This window comes from Ambystoma mexicanum, chromosome 2q, assembly GCF_040938575.1.
Source record: "Ambystoma mexicanum isolate Mex_15411 chromosome 2q, UKY_AmexF1_1, whole genome shotgun sequence".
Taxonomy (NCBI): Eukaryota; Metazoa; Chordata; class Amphibia; order Caudata; family Ambystomatidae; genus Ambystoma; species Ambystoma mexicanum.
In genome coordinates, this window is record NC_090924.1 from 417,381,042 (window position 1) to 417,408,152 (window position 27,111).

Here is a 27,111-nt window from a genome sequence, read left to right on the forward strand (position 1 = left end):
ATCATAAAAGATGCAGCAAGAGACCTCGCCCCCTTCATATCCAAGCTCATAAACGCATCTTTCTCCACCAATTCAGTACCCAACAATCTGAAACAATCATGGGTCCTCCCGCTAGTAGAAAAACAGACTCTGGACCCCTCCATCCCCACAAATTACAGGCCCATCACAACTGTTCCCTTCCTGCTGAAAATTCGCGATAGAGTTGCTTACCTGCAAATTCAGCATTACCAAGAGTCTAACCAATTACTCGGATTGCGTCAGTCTGGCTTTCGGCCTCAGCATGGAACAGAAACTGCCCTTGTTGACCTTAAAAGTCAGATTGATGAAATTAAAGATAAGGGCAAGGCTACCATCCTACTCATCTTAGATCTATCAGCGGCCTTCAACCTGGTTGACCACAAAATACTCTGTAACCACCTCTCCTCTGCCGTCCACTTCTCCCCCTCTGCTGTCACGTGGATACAGTCCTTCCTAGCCAACAGAACCATGAGGGTCTTCTCTCTGGAGGCAGCAGCAGACCCTATCCCTATTTCCTGTGGTGTCCCACAAGGATCATGTGTTTCACCTACCCTTTACAATATCTTTACAAAGCCCCTCTTTGATAAACTGGACCGCCTGGGTGTCACCTATACAAACTACGTGGATGACACCCAGATACTCCTCACTATCTCGGGCAACTACGATATTGATGTAGCCAGGATCAATGAAATCTTCTCCGTCATTCAGGCATGGATGGCCACACATGGCCTCTGCCTCAATGACGAGAAGAGCGAACTGCTCATTGTTGGCTCACCCAACAACCTACAAAAATTAAGCCCCAACTACACTAACATCATAATCGATGGCAACACCATCCCGGTCACCAAAAATGTGAAAACACTTGGCTTCTATCTTGATGCCAACGTTAACCTCACTAAACAAATTAACGCAACTGCCTCCGCCACTGCATATACCGGAAAACTCATTAGAGCCTGTAGACCATTTCTCTCCCCTAACAGTTGCCTCATACTAGCCAGAGCCCTTATACAATCGAAACTAGATTATTGCAATAGTCTCTACTTAGGTGCCAACCAAGCGATGATTAACAAGCTCCAAGTCCATCAAAATAACGTGCTACGGGCAGCGCTAAATATCCCCAGACGTGAGCACATCTCGACCACCAGAACCACATGCAGATGGCTCACCATCCAACATAAAATTGACCTAAAAACACTTTGCCTGACGTACAAAGCTCTCAACAATCTAGCACCCCCAAACCTAACCAATAAACTGACCATGAAATCCTCCGTTAGAACCACGAGATCCTCCAACACCTTATGCCTAACAGTACCTAGATTTAACTCTAAAAGAGCCGGAGGCTCGAGCTTTACTGTCCTCGCCCCCCAACTCTGGAACTCCCTGCCACTGAGCATCAAATCCTCCAATTCCTTCCAGTCATTCAGGAAACTTGTCATTGGGTGGCTTCTGACAAATAGTCAACTTTGAAGTCAGACCTTGCTATATAATGTATTGACTGTTCATGCCTCACTTATGTCACGATTGGGTGCTATCACCCCCACTGCCTGTATATAACTGCTATTAAAATTGCTCTAGCATCACTGTTTATTACCATGTACTGTGCCTTGTAACCTTGTACTAAGCGCCCCTATACTCCTGGGTCCGGAGCGCTATAGAAATAAAATAAACAAACAAACAAGATAAATCCAAGGAATTCAACTTCCGTAGTATGAAAAACACATTTTTCCAATTTTGCATATAACTTGTGCTGGCGTAGTTTCTCAAGGTCTGCACTCACATGCTTAACACGGTCTGATTCTGAGGAGGAATACACTAGAATATCGTCTATGTATACGACAACACAGACGTAAATGAGTTCACGAAGGACATCGTTCATAAAATACTGGAAGGCTGCTGGTGCATTGCACAACCCGAAGGGCATCACCTGATATTCGAATAATCCGTACTTGGTGCGAAAGGCAGTCTTCCATTTGTCGCCTTTCTTTACACGTACCAGATGATATGCCCCTCGGAGATCTAATTTAGGGTAGATGCAAGCATCCTTTACTTTGTCTAGTAATTCGGGGATCAGAGGTAATGGGTATCGGTTCTTCACCATAATCTGATTTAATGCGCGGTAGTCTATGCATGTTCTGAGGTCACCTTCCTTTTTAGGCACGAAGAACAAAGCTGAAGATGCAGGGGACTTGGATGGACGAATAGAGCCATTAGCAAGGTATTGGTCCAAGTATTTTTGTAGGTGAAGGTTTTCGGGTTCCGTAAGGGCGTAGATCCTACTGCATGGGGGTTGTGCACCGGGTATGAGGTCGATTTGACAATTGTATGATCTGTGAGGTGGTAAGGTGTTTGCCTGTTCTTTTTGAAAAACATCTTGGAATTCTTGATATTCTTGAGGTAACTGCGCAACTGGGTTAGCAACTGTGGCCAGGCCTTTGTTCAAGGTTTTTTTCCGGGTAACAGGTCTGTGCACAATCCGGGAAGGTTATTCTCTTCTCTCGCCAATCAATACTAGGATTATCTGTTTCCAACCAAGGTATTCCCAGTATTATTTGGAACTGCTGGGCTTTGATTAAATCAAACACAATAGTCTCGATGCCCATCTTGGCCCAACAGTGTCATCTCTGTGGTGGAATGAGTTACAGGCCCAGAGGCGATTTCAGTTCCATCAACTGTGGTGATGACATCCGAAGAGGTTTTGTTGCAGAAAGGTAGATTCATCCTAGAAGCCAATTTGTGGTCCATATAGTTCCCTACGGCTCCGTTGTCAATGTATGCCCTTACTGCATGCATGCGTGATGGCTGCCTTGGATCAATAAGGACCATTGGTATGATTAGGTGCGAGGTCTGAGTGTCCTTCTTCAAGCTCAGCAAGCGGACCTCTACGCTTGTCGGGCGTGGTCGTTTCCCGAATCAGGTTCTGTTTGATTTCTATCAGCGATTCCGACTATTTTCTTGGATGGTTTTATAGGGCAATCCCGTAGAAAAGGTCCTAAGGCCCCACAGTATAGACACAATTGCATCTGCCGTCTCCTTTCTCGTTGGGTTTAACCAATACCCGATTCTCGAACTTAGCTCGGTCAGACTTTCTATTCTGAAGCCCATGGTCTAACTGGGCCACTAAGTCTATATATTCTGCGCAATCCTGAGGTGGGTTCACAACTTGGGCCAAAACATCTTTAAGTTCTCCCTGAGTCCACGATGAAATAGTGTGATTCGTTTTACCTCTGGCCATCCGGTTTCTACCACCAGCCTATTAAAGGTTGCGATATAGGTTAACAGATCCTGGTTACCTTGTCATAGGGATAAAAGTTCGTTATCCAGGGCCTGTCCCTGGGAATGTCTAGCGAATAGTCTTTCCATGCTCATTTGAAAACCCTGAAAGTCCCGAAGGAGAGGGTCATCCTGATTGACCAATGGAATCGACCAATCAGCTGCACTGCCACTCAAGTATGATAATACAAAAACTACTTTGGCTTGGTCATTTGGAAAAGCTCCAGGTCTGCATAGAAAGTGCAAGTGACATTGGTTCATAAACACGGCAAACCTTTTTGGGTCCCCAGCAAAGCGTTCAGGTGGAGCTAAAGGAATAGCCCCTGGTAAAACCACTTGCACCGGATTGCTCGATGAAACAGGAGTTGGATTCCCCCCAAGTTCTGGTAAAGGTGTTTGCCCTGCTTGGTTTTGCAGCAGCTGCCTAGCCAGATCGTCAGTGCGCTCCTTCGAAAAAATTAGTTCTCTCCTGCGGGCATTAGTCTCTTGGCAAGCAGAGTGCACTTCCGCCCTAAGTTCCATCAGTAATTGGGCCAGTTGGTCGGTTTCCGAGGTTTCCATAATGCCAGGGTGGGGATTTATAGAGAGGCTTTGCGTTCTGTTACGCTCACCTGGCTCCCACAGGGGCGTCGGTCGGACCCGGATGGCTGCGGTCTCCACCAATGTGATGCGTAGAGCAGAGATGACTGACTGGACTGGCCCTCCGAATCTTGTCTGCTTGACCCGTAGAAGTATTCTCCTGCAAGTGGAGAGATGGATTTAGCCGCCAGTGGATTCAAGTGATGGCACCCCCCCACTGTCCTCCCCACTTATCACTCCGAAGTGCCCTTTCAGCAATCTCACCTTATACTCTTGAAAGATGAGCTCTCCATCCTGCATGGATTGCAGGGGCGCGTTGATGCCAGTTACTTCACTGGTTTGAAGGCGTGGGAGAATTCCAGAGAGTATTGACTCTGAGGTTCCTGGCTAGAACCAGTAAGTATCAAGTTCATAGAGTTCAATATGTCCGATGTTCACTCTTGTTCCCCCCTTCCTTCCTTGTCTTGCAGCTGAGTTTGTGAGAAGATGCTCTTGTGGTAGCTGGTGGCGCTCAGTTAAGAGTCTGTATTACCCGACGCTGTCCGGTAAATGTTGCACGTGTTTAACGTTTTGTTTTCTCTCTCTTTGCAGGTGCAGCTCATGAAGATGTGGAGAGTTATAGAATAATGCCTCCGGTGGTAATTCAGGTAAGTCTATGGTGATAAGAATTATATTTGTTGGTTTTCTCAGCACACCTTGTTGTTTTCTTTTGTCCCCCAGGTGCCGGAGTTCGGCGAAGAAATGATGGAGGCAGCGCCGAATCGGAAGATGCTGCGAGGGCAGATGAGTATCGCGTGGCGCTGCATGAAATGATGTTCTTTTCCGGTCCGGAGGCGAGATGGATCCGGAATCAGGTGAGGAATTCTAAAATAGTTCATTTTCTAACCTTGTCCTTTTCTTTCCTCTTGTTTTTAGGAGCTCCAGATTCGAGGCGGGCGTGGCAGAAGTCTGGATGCTGGCTGCAGGCACGGTGAGCGTTACGCTGCTGGATGCAGAATAACGCGAAGCGTGTGCTGCTGTTCGGCGTGGTTTAAATAGCCTCCAAAGTAGTTCCAGGTAAGAAGTTCCCCAGAACCACGCCCGAGTAAAAAATAGTCCCTGTAATAAAATAGTCCCATCCAAGCCTCACGTTGGCTTGGACTCACTTGCAGCATGGTCTGCATCAGGTAAGTAAAGTCTATGAGCCTGGCGCCTAAGGAGCCAGGACTGATTCCTATGATGAGCCTGGCGCCTAAGGCGCCAGGACTGAACCCAAACAGCCCCCAGCCGGGGCTGTTGGGGTTTTAATAAGTGTCTGGATGCGTGCTCCCAGAGCTGATGGGCTTGGTCCTGATGCCCGGGGGTAGGCATCATGACAGATGTCTCGTATTAATCTCCTTAACTCCTGTAGTGGTTTGTTGAACTTTATTTCTTCCCTTTGAATCATCCCTTTTGAGGGAATATGATCTTGCTGTAAATCTTTCACCCTCATTTTAAAACAGTTCCACTTCTTTTGGGTCACTTGCTTTTGTGACTGGTTTCCATCTTCATACTTAGCATCATCCCTTTCTTTGTCTTTATTATTAAATTGCTCTTCTACAGGATAGCGAGTTAGTTTTAATCTTTCCAAGGGTTTTATCTCACTTTGATTCTCTCACTCTCTCTCCAGATTCATATCCAGCTTTTCATCTGATTCGTAAGCTTGTTATCTATCTGGTTTCAACATTAACTCTGTTTTTCACTGTGACAAGTTAAGGGTGTGTAATAATGGTTGTCCCTGGAGTCGCAATCTTCTTATCTTCTTTGTTTCAAAGTTAACTCCATTTCATATTGTTTGCTGCGCCAAATTAACTGTTTTCTTTATTGATTTTCTCTTGACTCACAACTTCTGTTGTAATTTGGCTTCAAAAATAACCCTCTTCCACATTTCCTACTGTGACGGTTTAGCTGGGCGAGAGAATGATTGCTCTGAATCTTTCCGTACCTCCTGGTCTCCCGATTACCTTCGGTCTTGCAGGAGGATGCTTTCGGAGTCTTTCTCTCTCACAGATTCAGACTCTCTCTATGTGTCACAAACACCATCTGTTCTCAGACTTATGGCTCTGGGTTCTCTCTTCTTATCTCTTGGGATCATGGTGCTCAACGCCTGGATACCGTGAGACCTCCTTTTGCCGGTGGTGTTTGCAATGCTCCTCAGACCAGCTGTCCAACACGGATTGGTGCCCATGGTCCTGCCACCACCACTTCTTGGGCTCCTGCCCTGTTGCTTCTTCATTGTTCAGGACTACTATAACTTTGGCGCCCCATATTGCCCTTCCGAGTGAGTTTGAAACTCGCGGCTTTCTCACTCTCCACGTCAGCTATCACGCAGCTGAATACCTCACTCAGCTTGAAACTGCAATTTTCTCTCTCGGTATCAGCTGTTTCACTCTCTGCATTGTCTTTTCACATACTCGGCCCAGTATGGTGAATCTCATGAATTTAAGGGTCCTGATCCTTTTCCAATTGTAACAGTTCATGTCTTCTTGTGTTGTAATACATCTCATGTAGGCCACAGTATAACTAGCCTGAGGTATCTCCTATTGGGAACAAGAGTCTTTGTCCCATAAGGGGGAGTCTCTCCCAGTAAGGTCCCAATTGCCTCTACCCCTAAGCAGGGTAGTTCAGAGCAGGCTCACCTCCCGAGCCTCACAGGAAGGGGCTCCCGCTTGTAGAGAAGAGCCAAATTCCCTCGATTTGTCACAGTAGGTTGCAGAGAGTATCGGTGGCAAAGCTCAGGAATTTGTCTAAAAGAAGACTGGGTTAGAGTGGAAGGCTAAGGAGTGGGCAAAAGCCATATTCGAGTTTGCTGAGCACACAGAAGGAGCTTAGAGTTGTATTACAGTGGTGAGTAGGACATGTATGAATTTTCAAAATGTTGAGAAAGCAAATATGAATGGCATACGTGGTGGGAGTGAGGGATTGTTTCAGTCAGAGTACGCAAATCAAATACGACTCCATGGATGCAATATTTGGGAAAGGGGGCAAGAAGTTCAGGCAGGAAGGAGATAGGAGAGGGTAAGTTAGGGATTGCATAGAAATCCGGGAGAAAGATAACTTCCATTTTTAAAGGCTTCAGCATGAGGCAGCAGAGAAACATCCAGTGAAGAATTACAGTGAGACAGCATGTAATCCATTCCAAGATGGCTGGGGTGGATGGCGGGGGGAATAAATAGATATGAGTATCATCAGCTAAGAGGTAGTATTGAAGGCCAAAGGATTAGATAAATCTAGCTATGGCAGAGGTATAGTAGATGAAATGCAGATGTTCAAGGACTGATTCCTGGACAGTCCAGGTAGGATCAGATTTGAGAAATCTCAGAACCTGGACAGTGATAGGGAGAGAGGAGAGGTCTACAATTATGATATCGGCAGAAAGGTCCAAAATGATGAGAGCTTGGAGTGGTGAGCATCAGAGAGAAAATTTGAGAGATGCATGAGTACATTCTCTGTGGAGTTCTACTACACAATCCATATTGAAGTGGATCACCAAGGCCATTATGCTCAATGTACTTAGTGATCCGATGGAAGACACCCACTCAAGAAAGTTTGAATAATGGGCTAAGAGGGAATTTGGATGATAGTTTATCAGGATGTTTTAAATGGGAAGACAGCTGCAGATTTGAAGGCGGCAGGGAAGAGACCAACCTAGTAGGGGGGTTAAAGATCTCAGAGAGATAAGGGCCGGTGATTGGGACACAGTCTTCGTACATTGGAGGATCACATGGCTCAATTGAAGGGCAAGATGGATTGGTGCTGTGACGGATGGGTGATAATTCAGGAGTAGGGGCAGAGGTGGTGGACAGACAGAGGTGCACCGAGGCAGAGAGAGAGAAGATCTGTGAGATTGTGACAAATGTTATCAATTTTAGAGGAAATGTAGTGAGCAAATTCATTAGCAGAGAGGGAGGATGAAATAGATATTTGCAAGGAAGGTGTAAGAAATTCCTGGAGGATAGATGAAAGTTTGTCGGGTTTTTGTGAGGGGAGGTAATTATGTTTGAGAAGTAAGTGGATCTGCCCAGTGCAGAGTAGAGAGCAGCAAGGGGCATTTTATAGACACGGAGTAGGGTAGATGCCAATGTCATAGGTCATAGGCTTGTATGTTTTGAGGGTCTAGATCTCTGTGGTGATCCAAAGGGAGTCAGTGAATATGTGCATAGTAAAGGTCACAAAACACTTAAGGGGCTGATTCATGGAATTATTTTTGCCAAAAAACAGGGATTTGTGTGCCATTCACGCCAAATCCGTGTTTAACAAATGGGGATTTGCGGGCAGAATGGCGCACAAATCACTGTTTTTCAGCTCAAATTCCATGAATCAGCCTCTAGGTGACTGCCATTTTTTGGATACAAAAATACACAATAGTAATAAAAAATCCCTGGTCTGGAACTGAACTAACATAACATTACATATTTTGAAGTAAAGAGATAACTTCTGCTGCATCCTGTTGAGCTCCCTGCCCTACCATATAAGGATCACAGCATCACAGATGATTGTGTCTGGCCTTACACAATGATTTCATTCACATAGCTTGTGAGGCCATGGTGTGATGAAGTCACTTCTTTTACTGCCATTCCAAAGCATTGGCGCTCTTGGAAGGTCACGATGAGCTAGGCAAGAGGGAGTGCCTGGTTGAACCACTAGAGCTCCCCCAACCATATCTGGAGATGACCAAAGGTGTCAGGGCACCTGAGCACTGTACAAGATCCAGGCATAGTAGTAGACCTAATGCAAATTTGATTAAACTCCAGGAGATCCCGAAGAAGAGTAATGGGATGGCAATCCTAACCAGAACCTCCAGGAAGGTGTGTGCACAGCACAAGATAACACTAATATATTCAGTGTATTAAAGGCTCGGACCCGCAACTGTCATGGTCCAAACTTAGCCCTAATTTGACATGAAGGAAAAGAAGGGATAAGTAGGAGCACTCCCAAGTATTAAAAAATGTAAAAAAAATGTAAAGTCAATTTTCTTCTAATGTGATAACTTTTTTAAGTTGCGGGGGAGGAAAAAGTGATCCTGGCACAGAATCACTAACAAACATATGTAGGAAAAGAAACAAGGATCCAAAGATGGGAACCCTCCCGTCCCCTGCACTCTATTATAAATCCATCAACTGATGGTTCAACAAAGTAAACAATTATAGTTATAATTATTCAGTAATATATGAATTATATGAATAAGAATCAACATTCAATAGTTTCATAAGAAAAAAACAAAAAGGGTTTTCATTTGTAGTCACAAATAATTCCCATTTGATTTAGAACTGAAAAGAAGCTAAGATTGCTGTCAACAAAATGCTAAGTAATGATAGTCCATGTATACAATAAAATATTGGCTGACGTGTTTCGGGATCAACATCCTTTCTTCTTGAGCCAGGTGGATTAAACTTAAATCTAAAGTGGGTGAAGTATGAGTCTTCCCCTGATCAAGCGGTGAGGAGAAGTATTAAAAGGTGAATAGGATGTAGTCAAGTTCTTCACACACCGATATAGGTAAGTAAAACCAGCCATTGAGGTCGGGTCCGGCAAAGGGACCTCGTAGTAAGGCAGTGAGGGTTTACCGGTACCGGTGCCTTTACCGGTACCGGTAAACCCTTACCGCATACCGTGTAATGAGGCCCAATGTCTTCATATATTTGCCATACTACATTTATTAAACGTTTAATCTACTGATTATATATTGTGACCTTATCCGTCTATATAGCATAATTTCAGAGGGTCCGAGTCGGGCGAACTTCTCACATTTATAAGGAAACACAAGGTAAATGTTTTCCAGCTGGTTGTTCTTTTGAAGATGATGAAAGAAACAATTTCAGTTTCAATGCTAATTATAAAGAGGTGTTCTCTGGTAGTTGCTCTGAGCAAGACATACATTCATTTATAATCTACAGTTTGAAAACCTGCTGCAGACACAATACATTAAGGAAAGATACACATTCCAGAACTGCTGGCTTCGGGGGTGGCAGCTTGAGAGCTGGGCTCCTGAGTTTCCCGATTTAACTGCCCACATTGTGGCTGACTCTGCTGTTTTGGATATTTCCTAGCATGCTAAAAGACAGAAGAGACAAGATGGACACACTGGAACAGAGAGGGAAGATAGATTATTGGAGCCGTTGACAAGAGTCACTGTAGATATTGCTGAGATCAAGACAACACTTTTTGCTTCAGATGAAAAGTTCCAGGAGTAATCTGCCAACGTTGTTACTGTTGAATCTCATGTGAGTCTGAAGGAAGAGAGGCATCAAGCAGTAACAAACCTGCTCTCTAACCTTGACTCTAACATTCCCTCTGTCCTCATCCTACTTGATCTTGCCTCCAGATCTTTCCTTTCCCCCTGAAGCACTCCCTTGTCCATCCTCTCTGCAAGAAACCCACAGCTGATCCCTCTTGTCAGGCTAACTACCGAACAATTTCCTTTTTTGGGAAGCTCCTGGAAAAGCTGGCTATCTCTCAGCTTAACCTTTTTTCTGACTCTGTTGACTCTTTCCATTATCACCAATCTGGATTCAGAGCTGCCAGAAGCACGGAAACTGTTCTCCTGAACATCCGTGAGGACCTGCTCTCTAACCTTGACTCTAACATTCCATCCTACTTGATCTCTCCTCTGCTTTCGGCACGGTCAACCATGCCATCCTGCTCTATCATCTCCATGCCAACCTGGTTATCACCGATCAGGCTCTGGCCTGGCTGACTTCTTTCCTTTCTGATCGACCCTCCCAGATAATACTTGGGTTCTTCCTATCCTCTATCTCCCTCTCTACCTGTGGTGTTCCCCAGGGGTCTAACCTCTCACCCTGGCTTTTCAACCAATACCTGGCAACCCACGCCTACTGCATTTCCATTTTCTGCCCAAACATCCAGTACTATGCTGATGACACCCAACTCATTTTCAGGCTCCCCTCAGGCACCTGTTCTCCTTTCCTCATCTCTGACTGCCTAATCGCCATTCAAAATTGGTGTGCCGCCATCGATCTTTATCTAAATTCCAAAAAGACTGAGATCCTCCTCATTAGTACACCTCCAACATCCTATCCCCTCACTCTCTGACCAGCCTCCCTTGGCCCTCCTCCTACCCCTACCTACGAGGCTGAGAACCTCGGGGTCATCTTTGACTCCACACTTTCCTTCTCCTCACATATCTCTGATGACTCTAAAAAGTCAAACTTCTTAGTGCACCCCCTTGTCGTACTCTGCCTTTCCTCTCCTTCTCCCAGAAGCTCACTGTCTCCCAAGTTCTGGTTTTCTCTAGGTTGGACTATTGTAACAGCCTCTTTCTTAATCTACCTACCTCCACTCTTCGCCCTTTACAACTAATTCGGAACAGTACTGCAAGACGTGTCCTTGGCCTCAAGCCCTGGGATCATATCTCTCCAGCTCTGAAATCCCTTCATTGTCTCCAAGTGGAGCCAAGGATTACATTTAAAACCCTCTGCATTGTCTACAAGGCTTTCTGGGGTTTGGGTCCAGAATACCTTCAACTATCCTTCTGTAAATACTTCCCCTTTCAAGCCCTTCACTCCTCCACTTCTTACTCCCTCAGAGTCGGTCGTTTTTCAAAGAAACAAGCTGGGGGCAGATCTCTGTCTTCTGATGGGACCTCCCTTTGGAACAGCCTCCTGACCACCCTGACACTTGAGGAGAACCATCTCCGGTTCCGTAAGCACCTCAAGACCTTCCTCTTCCCTTCTGCCTTTGCCCCTCTTCTCCCCTGCTGATCTGCTTCTCTTTCTCGGCACTGTGCACCTGGCCACCCTCTGTCCCGGACACAGGTACCTGCTCACTCTGCCTCCCACCTGCACTGCCTCCGGGCCACCCCTGGCACTGGGATCTGTATCGGTACCCCTACAGTCCTCACTCTTCTTCTGCACTTATCAAAATTACCCTATCTGACTAATCATGCACTGGCCACTTGCTGGCTGCACTACCTTTTTTCACTGCATTTATGTATTTATTTATTTATTTCACTTACTATTTATTCTGTTCTCCCCTCTGTTCCACACTTTCCACTTCTCCCCTTTCCACGCACTTTCCCCCTTTTCCCCTTTCCATGCACTTGCGCGTTCTTAATGTCACTGGGCCTAGTAAGATTGTTATTTTTGTTATTTTGTTCTCCCCTGTTCCCCTCCCTTTGCTTTGTCGCGCTCTCAAACACTTGTGTATGAGCATGATATAAATAAAATATCAATATCAATATCCATATCAATTTAAACATTCAGAATGACAAGCTGACTACAAAATTGTCTGAACAGGAAAACCTTTCAAGAAGAAACAATATTCACATTTCTGGTATTCCTGAAAATGCTGAGCGTAGCAACTCAACTGATTTTTTTACTGAAGAATTTGCCAAAAATGCTTAATTTGGATCCCAAACTGTATTGTGAAATAGAGAGAGTTCATAGATCCGTAGGTCCCAAACCTGCTATGGGACAGAGGCCAAGACATTGTGTAGTCACATTTTCAAGTTTTCCATTTAAAGAGCTCATACTTAAAAAGGCCCGTGAGCAGGGAGATATTGTGTGGAGCGGTAATAAGGTAATGTTTTTTGCTGACCTATGTAAATATATTCTAGAAAAAGTGCATACTTTCAACCTGGTAAGAGACAAAGCTAGCACTTAAAATACCACATGCTGTAACCTGCTGTGTACAGAGTGGTGCTAGAACACTTTTTCCGATCAAAGGCAATGAGGAAGGGATATAAACATCAATGCCGGTTAAGTTGATCGGATAATTGCGGCTGACAGAACTACTTGAAGGTAATGGGGGAGCATGTTGCCAAATCATATAAGACTGCGCTGTTTTAAATATGCAGGCATTTTGATTGGGGTTGTAATGTGCATTACAGTGACCGTTATTGGCTATTGTTTCTGCACTGATGTTTGGATGGTGGGTTTATATAACATGCATGAAGATATCTGCCATACGCATGTGGAATCTTAATGTTTATATTGGAGACCAGCTATTAATTCCAATGTTAAAAGATTTCATTTTTTTTAAAAATGTGGATGGCACAGCAAACTAATCGTGCCTGTGAATTGTACTGTCATTCTGGTCTAATACTGTGACTATATTTTCTGCGATAATGGAATCGTGGGTTGCGCTGCTGAATTTCTGGGTTCACATTTGTGAAAATATATGAAGGCCAGGAACACCTTATTTAATGTGTGACTCACCATTCGAGTGTGTGGCAATGCATCAGTCTTGCAATGTGTATCTCTTTCGATCTACTTTCCTCTAAAGATCTCATCTCAGAGTTACAGAACTGAAGATCAGTGGATTGTAACGCTTAAGAAGTGCTGCAAAGACTATTCATGGACTGCTACAGTGGGTTTCATGAGTGAGTTTATCCATGATAGATTTTGGCAGCCTATCACTTGTAAAGCTCACAAATTGTTCATTTTTTACTTGACATCTTTGCGTACTTTACAAAAATGTATGGTTTGACAAAATGCTGCATACTCATGTATAAGCTGCTGGCAAGTTATGACTATTACAGTGGCATGGGGAATTTACATGTTACTCAGTGAATCTTGCAGTCATTATTATGTTTAGCCAGACACCAAATTCAGCCACTGGACCTGCAACCCATGATCCACCCGAAACAGTACAAATGGATTGAGTAGTTTGCACCAGCCATTCTTTATTACTTGTTGTGATGAATCAAAGGTATTCCTCTCTTCTCCCCAAGCGGGAGCCTCCCCCTTTGAGGCTAAGGAGGTGAGACTGCTCTGCAAGACCCTCCCAAGGGGTCTGGACAAGTTGGATCTCACTGGGAGAGACTGCCCCTTAGGGGACAAGGATACCCGTTCCTGAGAGTAACTCCCTAAGCCACACAGCATAGCAACCTCTATATATTTGGCTGACAGTAATGCTGGAACCAATCAGTCCGTAGAAGGAAAGGAGAATGGGCCTCATTAGGACTCCGGCGCTAAACCATGGTGCTATTAGCACCATGGTCCATGCCGGAGTCTACCATGGCAGAATGGGGAATTACAACCCCATTCCGAGGTTGGTGGGGCGGTAATTCCCCATGCCGCCATGGCCCTTCCCCATTCCCATTTTTGCCCCATAGGGCTCAACGGGAATGGGGAAGGCACTAATTACAGTACCGCAAATTGCGGTACCGTCATTAGCACCAAGGTCCCTTTGCGGGTCCCTACTTTAACGGCTGGTAAAACCAGCCGTTAAGGTCGGGTCCCGCAAAGGGACCTCGTAATTAGGCGCTAGGTGTTTAACGGTGCCACAGCCTATTACGGCGCTGTTAAACACTTAGCGCCTGGGTCATAATGAGGCCCAATGTCTCTTTAAGAGAAGACCTATACTTAACCGGGACAAGTGAAGCAACATGAAGAAGTAGAGTGTATCCTATGCCGGGGAAGCCCCCTGATGTGTGCATGCCTTAGAGAGGAGGACCTGAGAGAAGCCGCAGAGCCCGCAACTTTCCAAGAGCTGCAGAACACTGGAGTAAGACACTGGAGGCACAGCATACTCAACAACAGAGGAACCATTGTGACGGAAAGGAGAGTCCTGTTTCAGGTGGTGGCAAGACTACATCCACACTGTGGTGAACAAGACGCCCGACGAAACACGCCGAGACCATCAGAGAATTGAACAGCTTCCTAATGTTAAACGTAGTATACAGCAGAAGGGAAGCCGTGAAAGGGAGATCAATTCTTTTTTTTTCTTTTCTTTAGCAGTGCTTTATTATAAACCTTATAAAACAAAACATCATAAGAAAATCATTGCAATACATCACTCATCGTTCATCATTATTCCAGTACCTGTGCATAGATCCAATTCTAGTGGCAGGCATCACAGATTAGTTCATCGTTGTTTTACCCTTATTTCAGGCTGGAGGAGTAGTCTTTCTAATGTATTCATTTAGAATTTGGTATGTTAACAATTCCCACCTCCGAATGTCTACTTAGAGGTATTTCCAAGAATTTCATTGCTTCTAAGATCATGCCTGTATTTCCTCCTTTTACAAGCAAATGTCACCATTCTTGTGCTGCCAATGATTGATTGATGAAATGTGTCAAGCATATAGTTCTTGAATGTCTAAGGTTTGGGCACACCACCATTAGGTGGTAGAGAGATTCAGTCGCCTCTTTTTGGCTGCAAAATCTGCACGGTGGCTCTGAATTGGTCTGCTGTCTCTGCTTTTGTAGAACGTCTACAGCAGGTACGATGTTCAGTAGGAAACCCAAGAATAGGTCACGATAATGCTTGGAGGGAAACATGATCAAATATTTTGGGACGCAATAGTCCTCGTTTCATATTTGTGTGGAATTGTTAGGACTTATTTTGCTCTCATTTGTTGGGTGGTTATCCAGTCATAGGGCCTCATTACACTGATGGCGGAGAACCATGGCGCTATTAACGCCATGGTTCATGCCGGTAAAATACCGTCACCGACTTCGCGGAAAGGGGAATTACCGCCCCATTCCAAGGTTGGTGGGGCGGTAATTCCCTCTTCCACCATTGCCCTTCCCCATTCCCATTTTTGCCCCATAGGGAATAATGGGAATGGGGAAGGCGCTAATTACGGTACCACAAATTGCAGTACGGTAATTAGCTCCCTGGGTCCCTTTGCGGGTTGGTTTTTAACGCCTGCAAAAAGCAAAGGGACCTCGTAGTAAGGCGGTAAGGATTTACCGGTACTGGTAAAATACTGGTACCGGTAAACCCTTACCGCCATCCGTGCAATGAGGCCCATATTCTTTGATTTTCTTTTAGTCAGGTTTGGATTATGTACCAGGGTTTCAGACGTGGTTTGTATGATTGGAAGCCAGCGCGCACATCTATTTTTCCATGTTTCCAATAGTTGCTCTCTCCTTTCAACATGTGTAGTTCTGATGATGTCAAAGGATGGGAGATGATCTGTCATGATGCGTTTCCTGTACAGTGATAGAGTCTTCCAGAGGACTATCCCCTCAATGGATTGGAGTCCTAGCTCTTACCTGATTGAGGCTACAGGCAGCCCTTTTGGTAATATTGAAACACGTTTCCAGAAGAAGCCTTCCAATATCGCCCATGTTTGCCATCTCAGGTTGACGAGCGTCTCTGCACCATATGTTAGTGTGGGCTGAACTTTTTGTATGTAGAATTGTATGAGAGGTATGACCGTGAGATTTCTGTAGGTTTTAAGGATAGCTTGTCCCAGACTTGTCTTTTTGTTTTTTATCTTAATACTTTGTACCGCTTACTTTCATTTGTGCTGTGATTTATTAGAACTCCCAAATATCAGATTGACTGCATTTGCACAAGTCTTTATCCATCAATTTTCCAGGTAAATTTTCTTTTGGTTTTGAGTTTTCTTTTAGCCAGGGAGGCAATTTCCAATATACAAGTTTTTTTTAATGTTTACTTTTAGATCGTTGGCATCAGTGTATAACATCAATTCAGTCAGTCTGCACTGTAAGCCAATCCTGGTTTGGTCAATTATGACCAGATCGTCTGCATAGAGTATCCACGTGACATGTTGGTTCTGAATCTTGTGTGGAAAGGTCGGGACAAGGTTTTGTGATTCGTGTAGGTCCGAAACAGGTTAAATATTGATGATGCTAGTGTGCACCCTTGTTTTAAACCATGATGCCTGTTAATTTGTTGAGTGACATCTCCCTCTCTGTTCAATCTAACTTCAACCGAGGTTGCTGAATAAAGGGCATGATGGCATCCAAGAGGGAACTCAGGCATCCCCATTTTCGAAGCTTCCACTGTAGTAGTAGGAAGTTCAAGGTGGTTCCCACACCTTTCACAAATCCTGTTTGTCTCAGATCCAAGCGTCCACTCGCCACAGCACCACTTGTTTAGGTCACGCAGCAATATAGACCAAAAAAGTTTGCTTATAATATCAAGAAGGGCGATGGGTCGATAGTTTTGTGGATCTTCTCTATCATCCTTCTTGAATATAGGTATTATTATGGCTCGTTTCCAAGAGTTTGGAATTATTTTGTTTTTTGGAATTTGTTTGAACAGGAGCAAGATGCATTCTGACTATGGTCCCCATGCCTCTATCAGCATGCTATTGGTTAGACCATCTGGTCCTGGGGCCCTTGATGAGATGAGTTTATCAATGCGCATTTCAATGCCTTCCCTAACACAACCGATATCCCATTGAAGTGGAATCTCTAATGCTTTTGTTATTCCTGGCTTGAGGGCAAATAGGGTGGTAATATGTGTCACTCATGTGGAATCATGGACTTTGGAGGAATGAAGGGCCAGTTGGGTGGTGTCATCACTGGTGATGAGTTCCCACAGATTTCTCGTGTTCTGACTAGCGGCCGCTCTCAGCATTTGTTCAGCATCATGTTCGAATCTGAGGGCTTTGGTGGAGATTAGCCAATTTTTATATATTTTTTTTCTTTTTCTGAGCAGGAGATTTTTCTCTATCTGAGTGCTGTGTTTGATCTTCCTTAGGTCTGTGTGCAAGACTTTTTTCGCTTTTACTACTAGCATATTGTACGTATGCTTTAGTGTGTATTTAACTTTTTTGTCGGTTTTCGCAATTTCTTTGAATTCATGGAGTAGCCATGTGTATTCTGGGCTCTCAGTTGATTCTTTTAAGCCATTATCCAATGCATGGGTTATTGTAGCAATATCATAGAGTCTTATTTTTGGTCTATTTCGTCCATTTGAGACTTGAAGCAGGATTTTAAGATGATGATTAGTTCTCACCATTGTGATTTTGCATGTTGCTTCAAGTAGGTGTGATAGCTCGTGGGCCTTTGGACAATTTTGAATTGGTCTATTAGATGTAATCTAGGTATGATGTTGCTTCCCCCTTGAGCAGGTCCAGTTGGCTGGAATGTCTCCCCTGATTTGGGCATTTAGCATATGTAGGTTGCGCTCTAACATTTCTTCAGACTATTTGTGTGCCCTTGTGTGTAGGTTCATTTTCTACAATAGACTACCTTGTTCATTTTTGAATCTCATATTTAGATCTCCACACAAGAATATGTGTGGGTTTTTATAGGTCATCAATACTTCATCCAGCTTGTCCGTTACTGTTCTGGTAAATGTTTTATATGTACACATGCCTGTGTTGAACAGGAGGACCATTACATTGTTCAGCGAGTTGTCATTAGCCTGTCTTTCAATGGTGACTGTTTGGCCAAAAAGATTAGGATTTGTGGTCTCTCACACACACAAGCCCATGCCCCTCTTCACGAGCATGAGCACACTGGAATAAGGTCTACCGGCTCATCCTTTCTGGACGCAGTTTAGGTAAAAGTCGTATCCCTCATAGAAAGGTGTCGTCCTAAACCACGATTCTTGAAGGCGCAGGTTGTCATATTTCTCCAGACCCAGGTTTTTGGTATTAAAGAGACAAACAAAGTAACGGGAGTTCCAAGATCCAATTGTTAAGACCCATTGGGTGGGCTTTACATGGCTCTAATGATCATAAGTAGATGATAGTGCTTTTGATATACATGACCAGTCTTGCTCATTAAATCTTGAGGAGTTTAATTCTACTTGTCTCACTGTCATGGGGGCAATATTTGTGTCATTCATTGCTCAATCATATTTTCAAAGGTTGAAAATGTTGGATTTTAGTTTTTGAGTCATGGCTTTTGGTTTGCTTGTTTTCACTTCTGTTTCTGGGGTGTCTCCTTGTTCTTTGCAGTGGGGTTGTGTCTTTATTAATATTTGTGGGAGTTTCTTGTACTGGGTTGTTCGTAAATTCGAACCCCATCAGTAAAAAGCCACTCGTCACCTGTAGGAGGCCTTTTGTATTAGTGCAGAATCCGGATGTAAAATTACCCCAGTGCATCCCATTTTCGTTTTAAAACGAACCACTCTGATATCATCTGTTGTGATATGTCTTAATTTTGGGCTGTTGAGAATTAGTTTTATGATGTTTCTTTAATTCAATATAAAATTGTCTTTAGCACAAAGGATCCTCTCGACAGCTATTAAGTTCTTGCTCATGTTGTCTGGATTTGCTTTATTATCCATGACTAGAGTGGATCTTTTGGTAGTGGCTAAACTCTTCTTTTGGTTTCTTCATCTGTCTCTTCAGTTTGTCCTCTGCAGCCACTCTTTTCTGTTAAACAGTTAAAAACTCACTAAATAGCCCTTTGTTTTTTGCTGTTTTCGTTATTTTGTCAGGTACATCAGAGATGAGGGTGCAGTGGTTGTTGTTATTGATGAGGAAATGTCGTTGCGTGGTTCATTTATTTCCACAATGTCACTCGATTCCATTTCCTCATCATAGTATGAGACTTCATTAAGAAGAGCTATGATTTCGTCATCTACTATAGTTTTGTTGAACAAAGTGGTGGAGTTGCCCCTAATTTTGTTCCTATGTTCAGGATCAGTGCTGTTTTGCAATTTGTCGACCTTAGAAAGTGAGTCTATAGTTTTTTTGTTAATCGTTGCAGGCATTATGTTCTTTGCCGTCTGCTTTGTGTCGCTTTCTCAAAAGTTGTCTTGTGGGGGAGTTCTTATGTTCGCATAAAGGCTCTTGGTCCATTAGATTTGGGGTTTTGTGCCATCGGTTGGTTTTTGGATTTCTTGTGCCATTACAAGAGGGTGGTATTTGAGATTAGGTTCCTTTTGTTTCTGTTTTTTTTTCCAAATATAGGAAATTGTTTGACCAGATTGCTGTTCTGCGTTTGCACTCTGGGGTCAGCCGCAATGGTTAGGGCTTTATTTGTCAAGTCTGCTATCATGGGAGCTCCAGTTAGTACTAGAGTTGATGATTTGTCTCCTGATTCTGATGCAACTTGCGTGGCAATAGCCAACTGATTTGAATTTTCCTCATTTGTCGACTCTGGAGTACAGTTTGCTCTCTCGTGTTTGTTTTTATCTGGTCTCTCACATATAATCTCAGTTTGGGTAGAGCAAGTTTTGAACACCTTTGTTGTTGGTTTAGAGGGTTTCTGGCAGATTGTTTGAGCTCTCATCCATTTGCAATTTTCTAGCAAGCTGCTCATAAGTGTAGATTTGTCACATTTTGTCACATTCTTCACGTCTCGCTAAGTCACACACCTATTTTGCCATGTTTGCAATATTTCTACCTCTTTATCAAGTCTTTTGTGCACTTTGGCAATGACATTTTCTAGAAAGGCCAGTTTTATATGTGTCATGTTCGGAAGAGTCGCCTGATCTTTTAAGGTATAATTCAGTAATTGATACAATTGTTGAAGGGGGACATTGAGAATGTTAAGGCTGCCATGATGTTGTTTTGCAGCTAGGTTATCGCTTCAGCTGATAGTTGTAATTAGTGTTTTGGAGAGTCATAGTGGAAGACCAAATCATGTTCATGCTTGCGTTCTGTTTCCACACTCAGTCCGCTGCACAAGGATGCACAAGGATGCATTTGAGTTGTCTTGTTTGTTGGAGTGAGCAGTGGTATTCTGTTGATTTGTAATTTTTCTTAGTCTATCATGGCAATTATTTTGAGGTGTTGTTGAGGTGCTTATGTTGTTCGTCCTTGGTTAGTGTTTGTTGACTTTCTTCCCATTGTATGGCTGCAAGGTGTTTCAATCATTAAATCTTGTGTTGGTATAGTGTGATGTGTGGGTGAGGTCAGTGTGAGGTCTCTGTTCATCATTTGCACCATGGCTCGTTTGGTGCTTTGAGAACCTTTGGCTTTCTTATGGGAGGCCAAGTGAGTTTTGATTTCTTCAATAGCACGCACCTGTCACTCTGCTTGCATGGAGTGTTGAATTTCTAGGTTATCTAGTGAGATTCGGAGCTTTCCTCTAGGGTCACTAGCAGCCTTGAGGGCTGCATCAATATCTGGTTTCTCCTGGAAGCTGGAAGCTGAACAGAGTCATTCTGGAGATATACACTCCATGTGTTGACACGCCACGGTAGTCCGGGTAGTGTCCTGATTTGCGGGAGAGTGTGTCGGAGTAATCAAATGATGCTGTCCCAGGCCCTCACTGCTCACTTGAGGGTTCATGTTTGTTGGCTTCTGGTCCAATATAGACAGGTCTTTTGGGTCTGCATGTGCCATGTCAGTTAATTAAGAGGAAGAATCATGCACTGTTGATTCTCGCATGGAGGGTGTCAACACAACTCTGGGCGGTTGAATCATTTCAGTTGTCACGACTGGTTGTGTTGAGGAAACTGGTCGAGTTAGTGTGTGAGTTGTAGAAGGGTTCTGTAACACATCAAATGCTAGTTTGGAGTGCATGCGAGGTTGTTGTGAGGAGAGTGCAGGACTTTCATGGTGTGGTTGGTTAATTACATTGAGCACAGCTTGGAAGGAGGGACTCACCTTGTCAGCTTCAGTCATCCTAATACTGGAAGCGGTCACATACTCATCTAGGCAAAGTGATTTTTGACGAGTCAAGGGGCCTCCCGGTGACATTTTGGTTGAGCCCTCGTCAAGCTCCGGTCCCGCTGAAACTGCCGATGACCACAGAAGACCACTCCGCGCTGCGCTCCATGCTGAACTGGATATTTTATAACTGTTCGGGTGAACGCTGCACAGAGACTCAGCCTTCCATGTAGTAACCACAGAAAAGAGGCTGGATCACTCGTCTTCCCACTCCGCCCAGAGGCCAATTAAAACGCAGAATGAGAAGGCAACGGGAAACACAAGCAGCTTCCCACCATCAATTTCTGTAAGTGGCTGAAGGGAAGCCAAGAACGGGAGCATGATGAAAATAGAAACGAGAAAGACAGTATCAAAGAGGATCACCCAAGCCAATGCCATGGCCCACAACATTCCCTGACATATAGATTGGTAATGGAGAGAAAGAGAGAAGCCGGAGGCAGCTGAGGCAGCCAAATACAAGAAGAGAAACTTGTTGCAGTACCCATGACGAGTTACTTAATATAAACCTGTGTAACTGGAACTGTGTGAAGCTTATAAAGAGGAGATTGAATAACCTTGTGTGGGAACTCTATGAAGACTCCAAACAACTACCTGAAAAAGGAGACATTACTATATGAGCTCCCAGATCAAAAGGGGAAAAACTGTGACATAAAATCTTGTAATAACAAAGGACAGAGAAGACTATTGTCATGATTCCTGCCCCTCATGTCCCCAGCCCTCCAAGATGTCGGGCAGGAGCCAGGCCACAATCACCTATATGGCCCTCAAGGGCCTCTCCATCCAACCAAAGACCCACTTGGAGTCAGACTTGACGCTTGTGGCACCAGACTCACTCACTCCCATAGGATAACATTGGGGATTGGACTTGTAGTGCATTGATGGGGACAAGATGATTGCCCCCACATATTTCAATTCCCAGAACTGCATGTGCAGTCTAGTGTTTTGGGTGTGGTTCAGCCCAGAGACACCTGGGATACCCAGAGACTATTTAAGCCACGCCCAGGCTGAGAAACATGCTTTGTGTTTTCTGCACCTGCAGCGTGACACTCACCGTGTTCGGATCGGTCTCCAGTAGGCCTGCATCTTTCTTCTGCGCTCAGCTCCTGCAAGAACAAGAACACCGTTAGGCACAGCCTTACCTTGCGGCGCTTCTGCCCATCATTCATCGCTCCTTCTGTTCTGCGGGCATCTTCGACGGTGTCATTCCCATCCCGGCACGCTGCTTCCTAAGGAAAAGGGAAAAGAACCGAAAAAGGCATTATTAAGCATTCGGCAAATCTTCGCTTATTTTTAAAGACGGTACGAGCTTCAAACGTTTACCTGAATCCCAGCCGCTCTGGGGGAACTCTGTCTCCGGAACTTCTCATCCATCAGCAAGAGGGAAAAGACACTCCATGTTAGCGTGGAAACATCTAGAGGCGCCGCATACCACGCTTACTCACCGCATTTCTTCTTCATAACCGGCATCCACGCTGAAAAAGTCGCAGCACCTAAAAGACACTGAAAAATAACTCTGTTCAATACAAATACGAAAGGGTCGCATCGCGCATCGTGCTCTCACTCACCTTCAGCGCTACTCATCTCAGCAGCATGTCGCCATCCCCGGACCCGGCCATCATCTAACGAAGGAAAGAAACGAAGTTAGAGAACTGTTCAAAAGACTCATTATACTTACCTGTCGGACTCTTGCCAGTGATTTAACTAGGCAGAAACGAGCCCGCATCAATCGACGCATCCCTGCGGTGAAACAAGGTGAGCTGTGGATCCAAGGGAAGGGTTGGACCCCGGGGAAGAAGGGGTTCAAGCACACAGAGACAATAGGGAGTTAAACTCTACCAATCCTGTGTTTCAGGCCCAGTCTCCAGTCGAGTAGACTCCAGGGAAGGGTTCGAGGTCGTAAGAGGTCAGAACAGGCTGAGTGACATCCCCATGGATACCAGGTGAACGTTACACTATCAAGTACACAAGATAGTTTCCAAGAAAGAATCCAGAGAGGAGAAATACCAAGTGGGAAGAAACCACAGTCAAGCTGAGAAAGCCTTGATCAATAGATTGTGAGAGGTCTAAAATCTCCAGCAAGAAGGTGAGAAAGCATTACGAAGAAAGTTGTCACAGATACATCTCTAACGAGAGTACAAAACCAAAGACTGTTCTAGAAGAACTACAAGGGTTTCTCCACGGGATAAAGGGAGACTATTACAGAAGATTGTGCTAGACAAGCAGCCGAAGGAATAGAGACATTGATACAAAGGGACTGTCAGAAGATATGGCACACCAGGAGAATCAAGCCAATCTCCTGGACTTGTTTAATTTACTTATCTTAGTGATAGGGTCAGGTAGAATTAAATTCAGACTGAGGACTTTTCTTTCTTTGGGACTCCCTGATGACAGACAGGCACCTTCATTTCCTTTAGATAGGTAGGGGTCTTTCTCTAGAAATAGGGAAAGATAGGCCTTTAAAAAAAATATTTGAATAAAAGCAAATTAGAATGACCTTAAAACATCTGGCTCCTTCTGCCGACCCACAACACCGTTTTAAGAATTGGAGTTGAGGGGCTGAGTGCATATACCACTCTAGCCCCCCCCCCTCATCCAACATGGATTAAATGGGCAAAGTCCAATCCCTAACATCGAACATACCTAAACGTAGCTGGTGGAGTTCTGGTTGGGCATTTCTCTTTGGGGACCCTCGGTGTGTAATAATTTGGAGTGACTCCCTTCCTTCTGGTAACCTATTTTTATAACAAAGTGTGATTTAACTTGCATAATAACTTTCTTTTAGCTTTAGCTAAGTCTTGTAAAATGGGGACTTTGTGATTTCCAAAATCTCTAGTCATGTACTTACCTGTGAGCTGATTCCTTTAGCACACTGGTACCTTAATTGCCTGGCAAGGAAAGGACAGCTTACATTAAGGTATTTGTCCTATAATTATAAGGCATAATGTTTGATACATGTGTAACCACTTTTTCCTTCTCCACTTTACCTAAAATAGTTCTGCTACCTATTTTGTACATATGTTTGAAGATATCAGTGTGTGCATTATACAGTATACTTGATCTTTCCCTGCATATGTTTTGGCCTAATAAACAGTATATTGCATATATCTTTGTGGAACGCTATTGCTTGATTTTCTCTTGGTGTTGTTAATTGTACCTGCATACCAAAACCCTGATTGCCTATGTCTAAGCCTTAGTGCTCAGCCTATGTTACCCAAAAAGAGTTTGGTAAGAACACTTGCTTATCCAGTAGGTTGGTGTCTCAGAAACCCTTGCACCATTGGTACCTCTGAAAATCATTCCTAACCATTAATAATTTGCATGTGTCCCAAGGAGATTTTGATTTCTGATACTATTCATGCCATTTAACTTATAAATGTCTTGATATGTATACTGGGGCTTATTTTTCTTGGAAGGTACTGTGGTAATAATACTCTTAATCAACTTATTAACAATTTAAATGAGATAATCTGATGCTTCAGGCCCCTTCTGAACCATTCACATATCATTTATCTCATCTAAGGAACTGCATTCAGACATATATTATGGATTTGTTATACATTTTAGTTGTACATTTTGAAATGTATATTTATTGCTGAGGAAGGATATTAAAATATGTTGTTCAGCTGAAACACAGTCGAGAACATTACTCCATGTTGTTGGTATTGGGGTGGAGTAATTAATTGCAAATACAAATAGAATATGTGCCCACAAGTCAGAGCCTAGGTCTACCATTTTCCACTTCATGTCAAACACCAAGAAAGGAAACATGGATCGGCAAGTAGAGTCCACATCTAAATAGTTTATTCTGGTTAAAAGCTGTAATGCACTGCTGATCATATTAATGTCAGTGGGGCAGAGTCATGGTGCATGAAAGCTATGCATAAAACGTTGTATGCATGAATGTTATACATCATGCAAAGTTGTTTAATTTCTTTTAGTGAGATAGGGCGAACATAGTCAACACTGACTCTTCTCCCTCACCTCCATGAGACATTTCTGCGATCATCTCCACCTGGATCTGATTTTGATGTGGACAATGATGATCTGGATTCCTATGCAATCTACATGTTGGCTCAAATGCAGAAATCAATGTGTTTCCATGAGAATCCATGTAAATGTCCCCGCTATGCATGGACATGGTGAGAAACATTTAGGATTGCGTGCATGCTTAGCTGTAAACATTAATAGATGCCCACAACGAACTGGATGTCCATGCATTATTTACACCTACATATGCAAGCAATACATTTCGTATGCAGAGGACTGCTTAAACGTATACCTACCTATATGCGAGGGGACCTATACATGCAATATAGAGGTCCCCTCAAAATAAGTTCCTTTTTGTATTTTTAGGAAATTCTATATAATTTGGATGTTTGTAAAAGAAATACAATGTATATACATTAGTGGGATCATGGTCAATGCATATGCGGCATGGAATGCCTCCTGGAAAACATTACATTAAGTTTCAATTCAAATACTTAACATGATACACCCTCAACACTTCCCTATTTCTCAATTCTGCCACTTGCATGCTGTCCCTTCAAATACATTTCTGCTGGATTCATCAACAGTAAATATTGAGTATGGGTGTCCTATTCTAATGTCAAATGTGAAAATCATGTTTGTTTTGTTGATGTCAGTGCACAACCATCCAAGCCTCCTTCACAATGTGTACTTTAAATGACATAGCACTCATCTTTATGCCAATTGTTTTGTTTCCTTAGACACTAATCATGCTGCAGGATGAATGGAGGAACCAGTCATCAGTTAAGGAATTCTTCATTGTTGGCCTCTCTGAAGGCCTAGATCCGAGTTATAGTCTTTTCCTGGTCTTTCTTGTTGTCTACCTCATCACTGCAGTGGGGAATTTGACCATTATCGGTCTGATCACCATAGACCAGCACCTGCACAGCCCAATGTACTTTTTCTTAGCTAACCTGGCACTCATTGATATCATATTCTCCTCTATCACTGTCCCCAGGCTACTGGACAACTTTGTAGCTAGTAGGAAAACCATTTCATTTGCTGGCTGCATCACACAGCTGTATTTCTTCCAGTACTTTGTAGTCGCTGAGTGTTACCTCTTGGCTGTCATGGCATATGATCGCTACGTGGCCATTTGCTTCCCTTTAAACTATTCCATCTCCATGAACAGGCGTGTACGTATCCAACTTGTGGCTGGCTGTTGGATCTGTGGTCTTGTTAACTCTCTGATTCAGGCTGTGTCTGTTTTAGAACTTGATTTCTGTGGACCCAATGTAGTAAACCACTTCTTCTGTGATGCCACTCCACTCTTCAAGCTTTCCTGTTCTGACACACGCCTGGCAGAAGCCATTTTCCTTACAGCGGTAGTTCTAGCTGGGGTGTTCCCTCTAACTTTCATTTTAGTGTCCTATGTCCACATTATCTTGGCCATCCTGAAGGTACGCTCTAGCCAGGGGCGGTGGAAGACCTTCTCCACTTGTGCCTCACACTTCACTGTGGTGGCTCTGTACTATGGCAGTGGAATATTCAGCTACATTTGGCCTTCTTCAACCTTGGCTATGAATAATGATGTCAAGGTGGTAGCCGTGCTCTACACTGTTTTTACTCCAATGCTCAACCCCATCATCTATAGCTTCAGGAACCGAGAGGTAAAGGCAGCCATGAAAAGAGTTATCTGCCGAAACTTGAATTTCAATTAATCGTTGGGAAACCATTGGAGGACTTTCAGGAATAATATGGACAACTGATATTTACAATATTCAGTGACAAGCTGATGAAGATGCCAATTTTAAATAGTACACTTGATTATAAAGTGCATGTAAAACTAAAGTGAATATACATAAAATGACCGGAATTTGAGAGAAGTCTGTATAAATGTGGCAATTACTCTCAGTGCGTTGCAGGTTTTTTGTATTTTAGGCAAGCATGTTTTTGTTTCGGCT

At 43.7% G+C, this 27,111-nt stretch overlaps 1 protein-coding gene across 1 annotated transcript; it reads left to right on the forward strand.

Annotated features, from left to right (window-relative positions):
• The first annotated feature begins 732 nt into the window (after window positions 1-732).
• On the forward strand, window positions 733-26,868 carry LOC138568729 (olfactory receptor 1f45-like). Its single transcript, XM_069646513.1, has 3 exons — window positions 733-973; window positions 4,588-4,721; window positions 25,909-26,868. The coding sequence occupies exons 1-3, from the start codon at window positions 733-735 to the stop codon at window positions 26,866-26,868; spliced, it is 1,335 nt and encodes a 444-aa protein (XP_069502614.1).
• The last annotated feature ends 243 nt before the right edge of the window (window positions 26,869-27,111 follow it).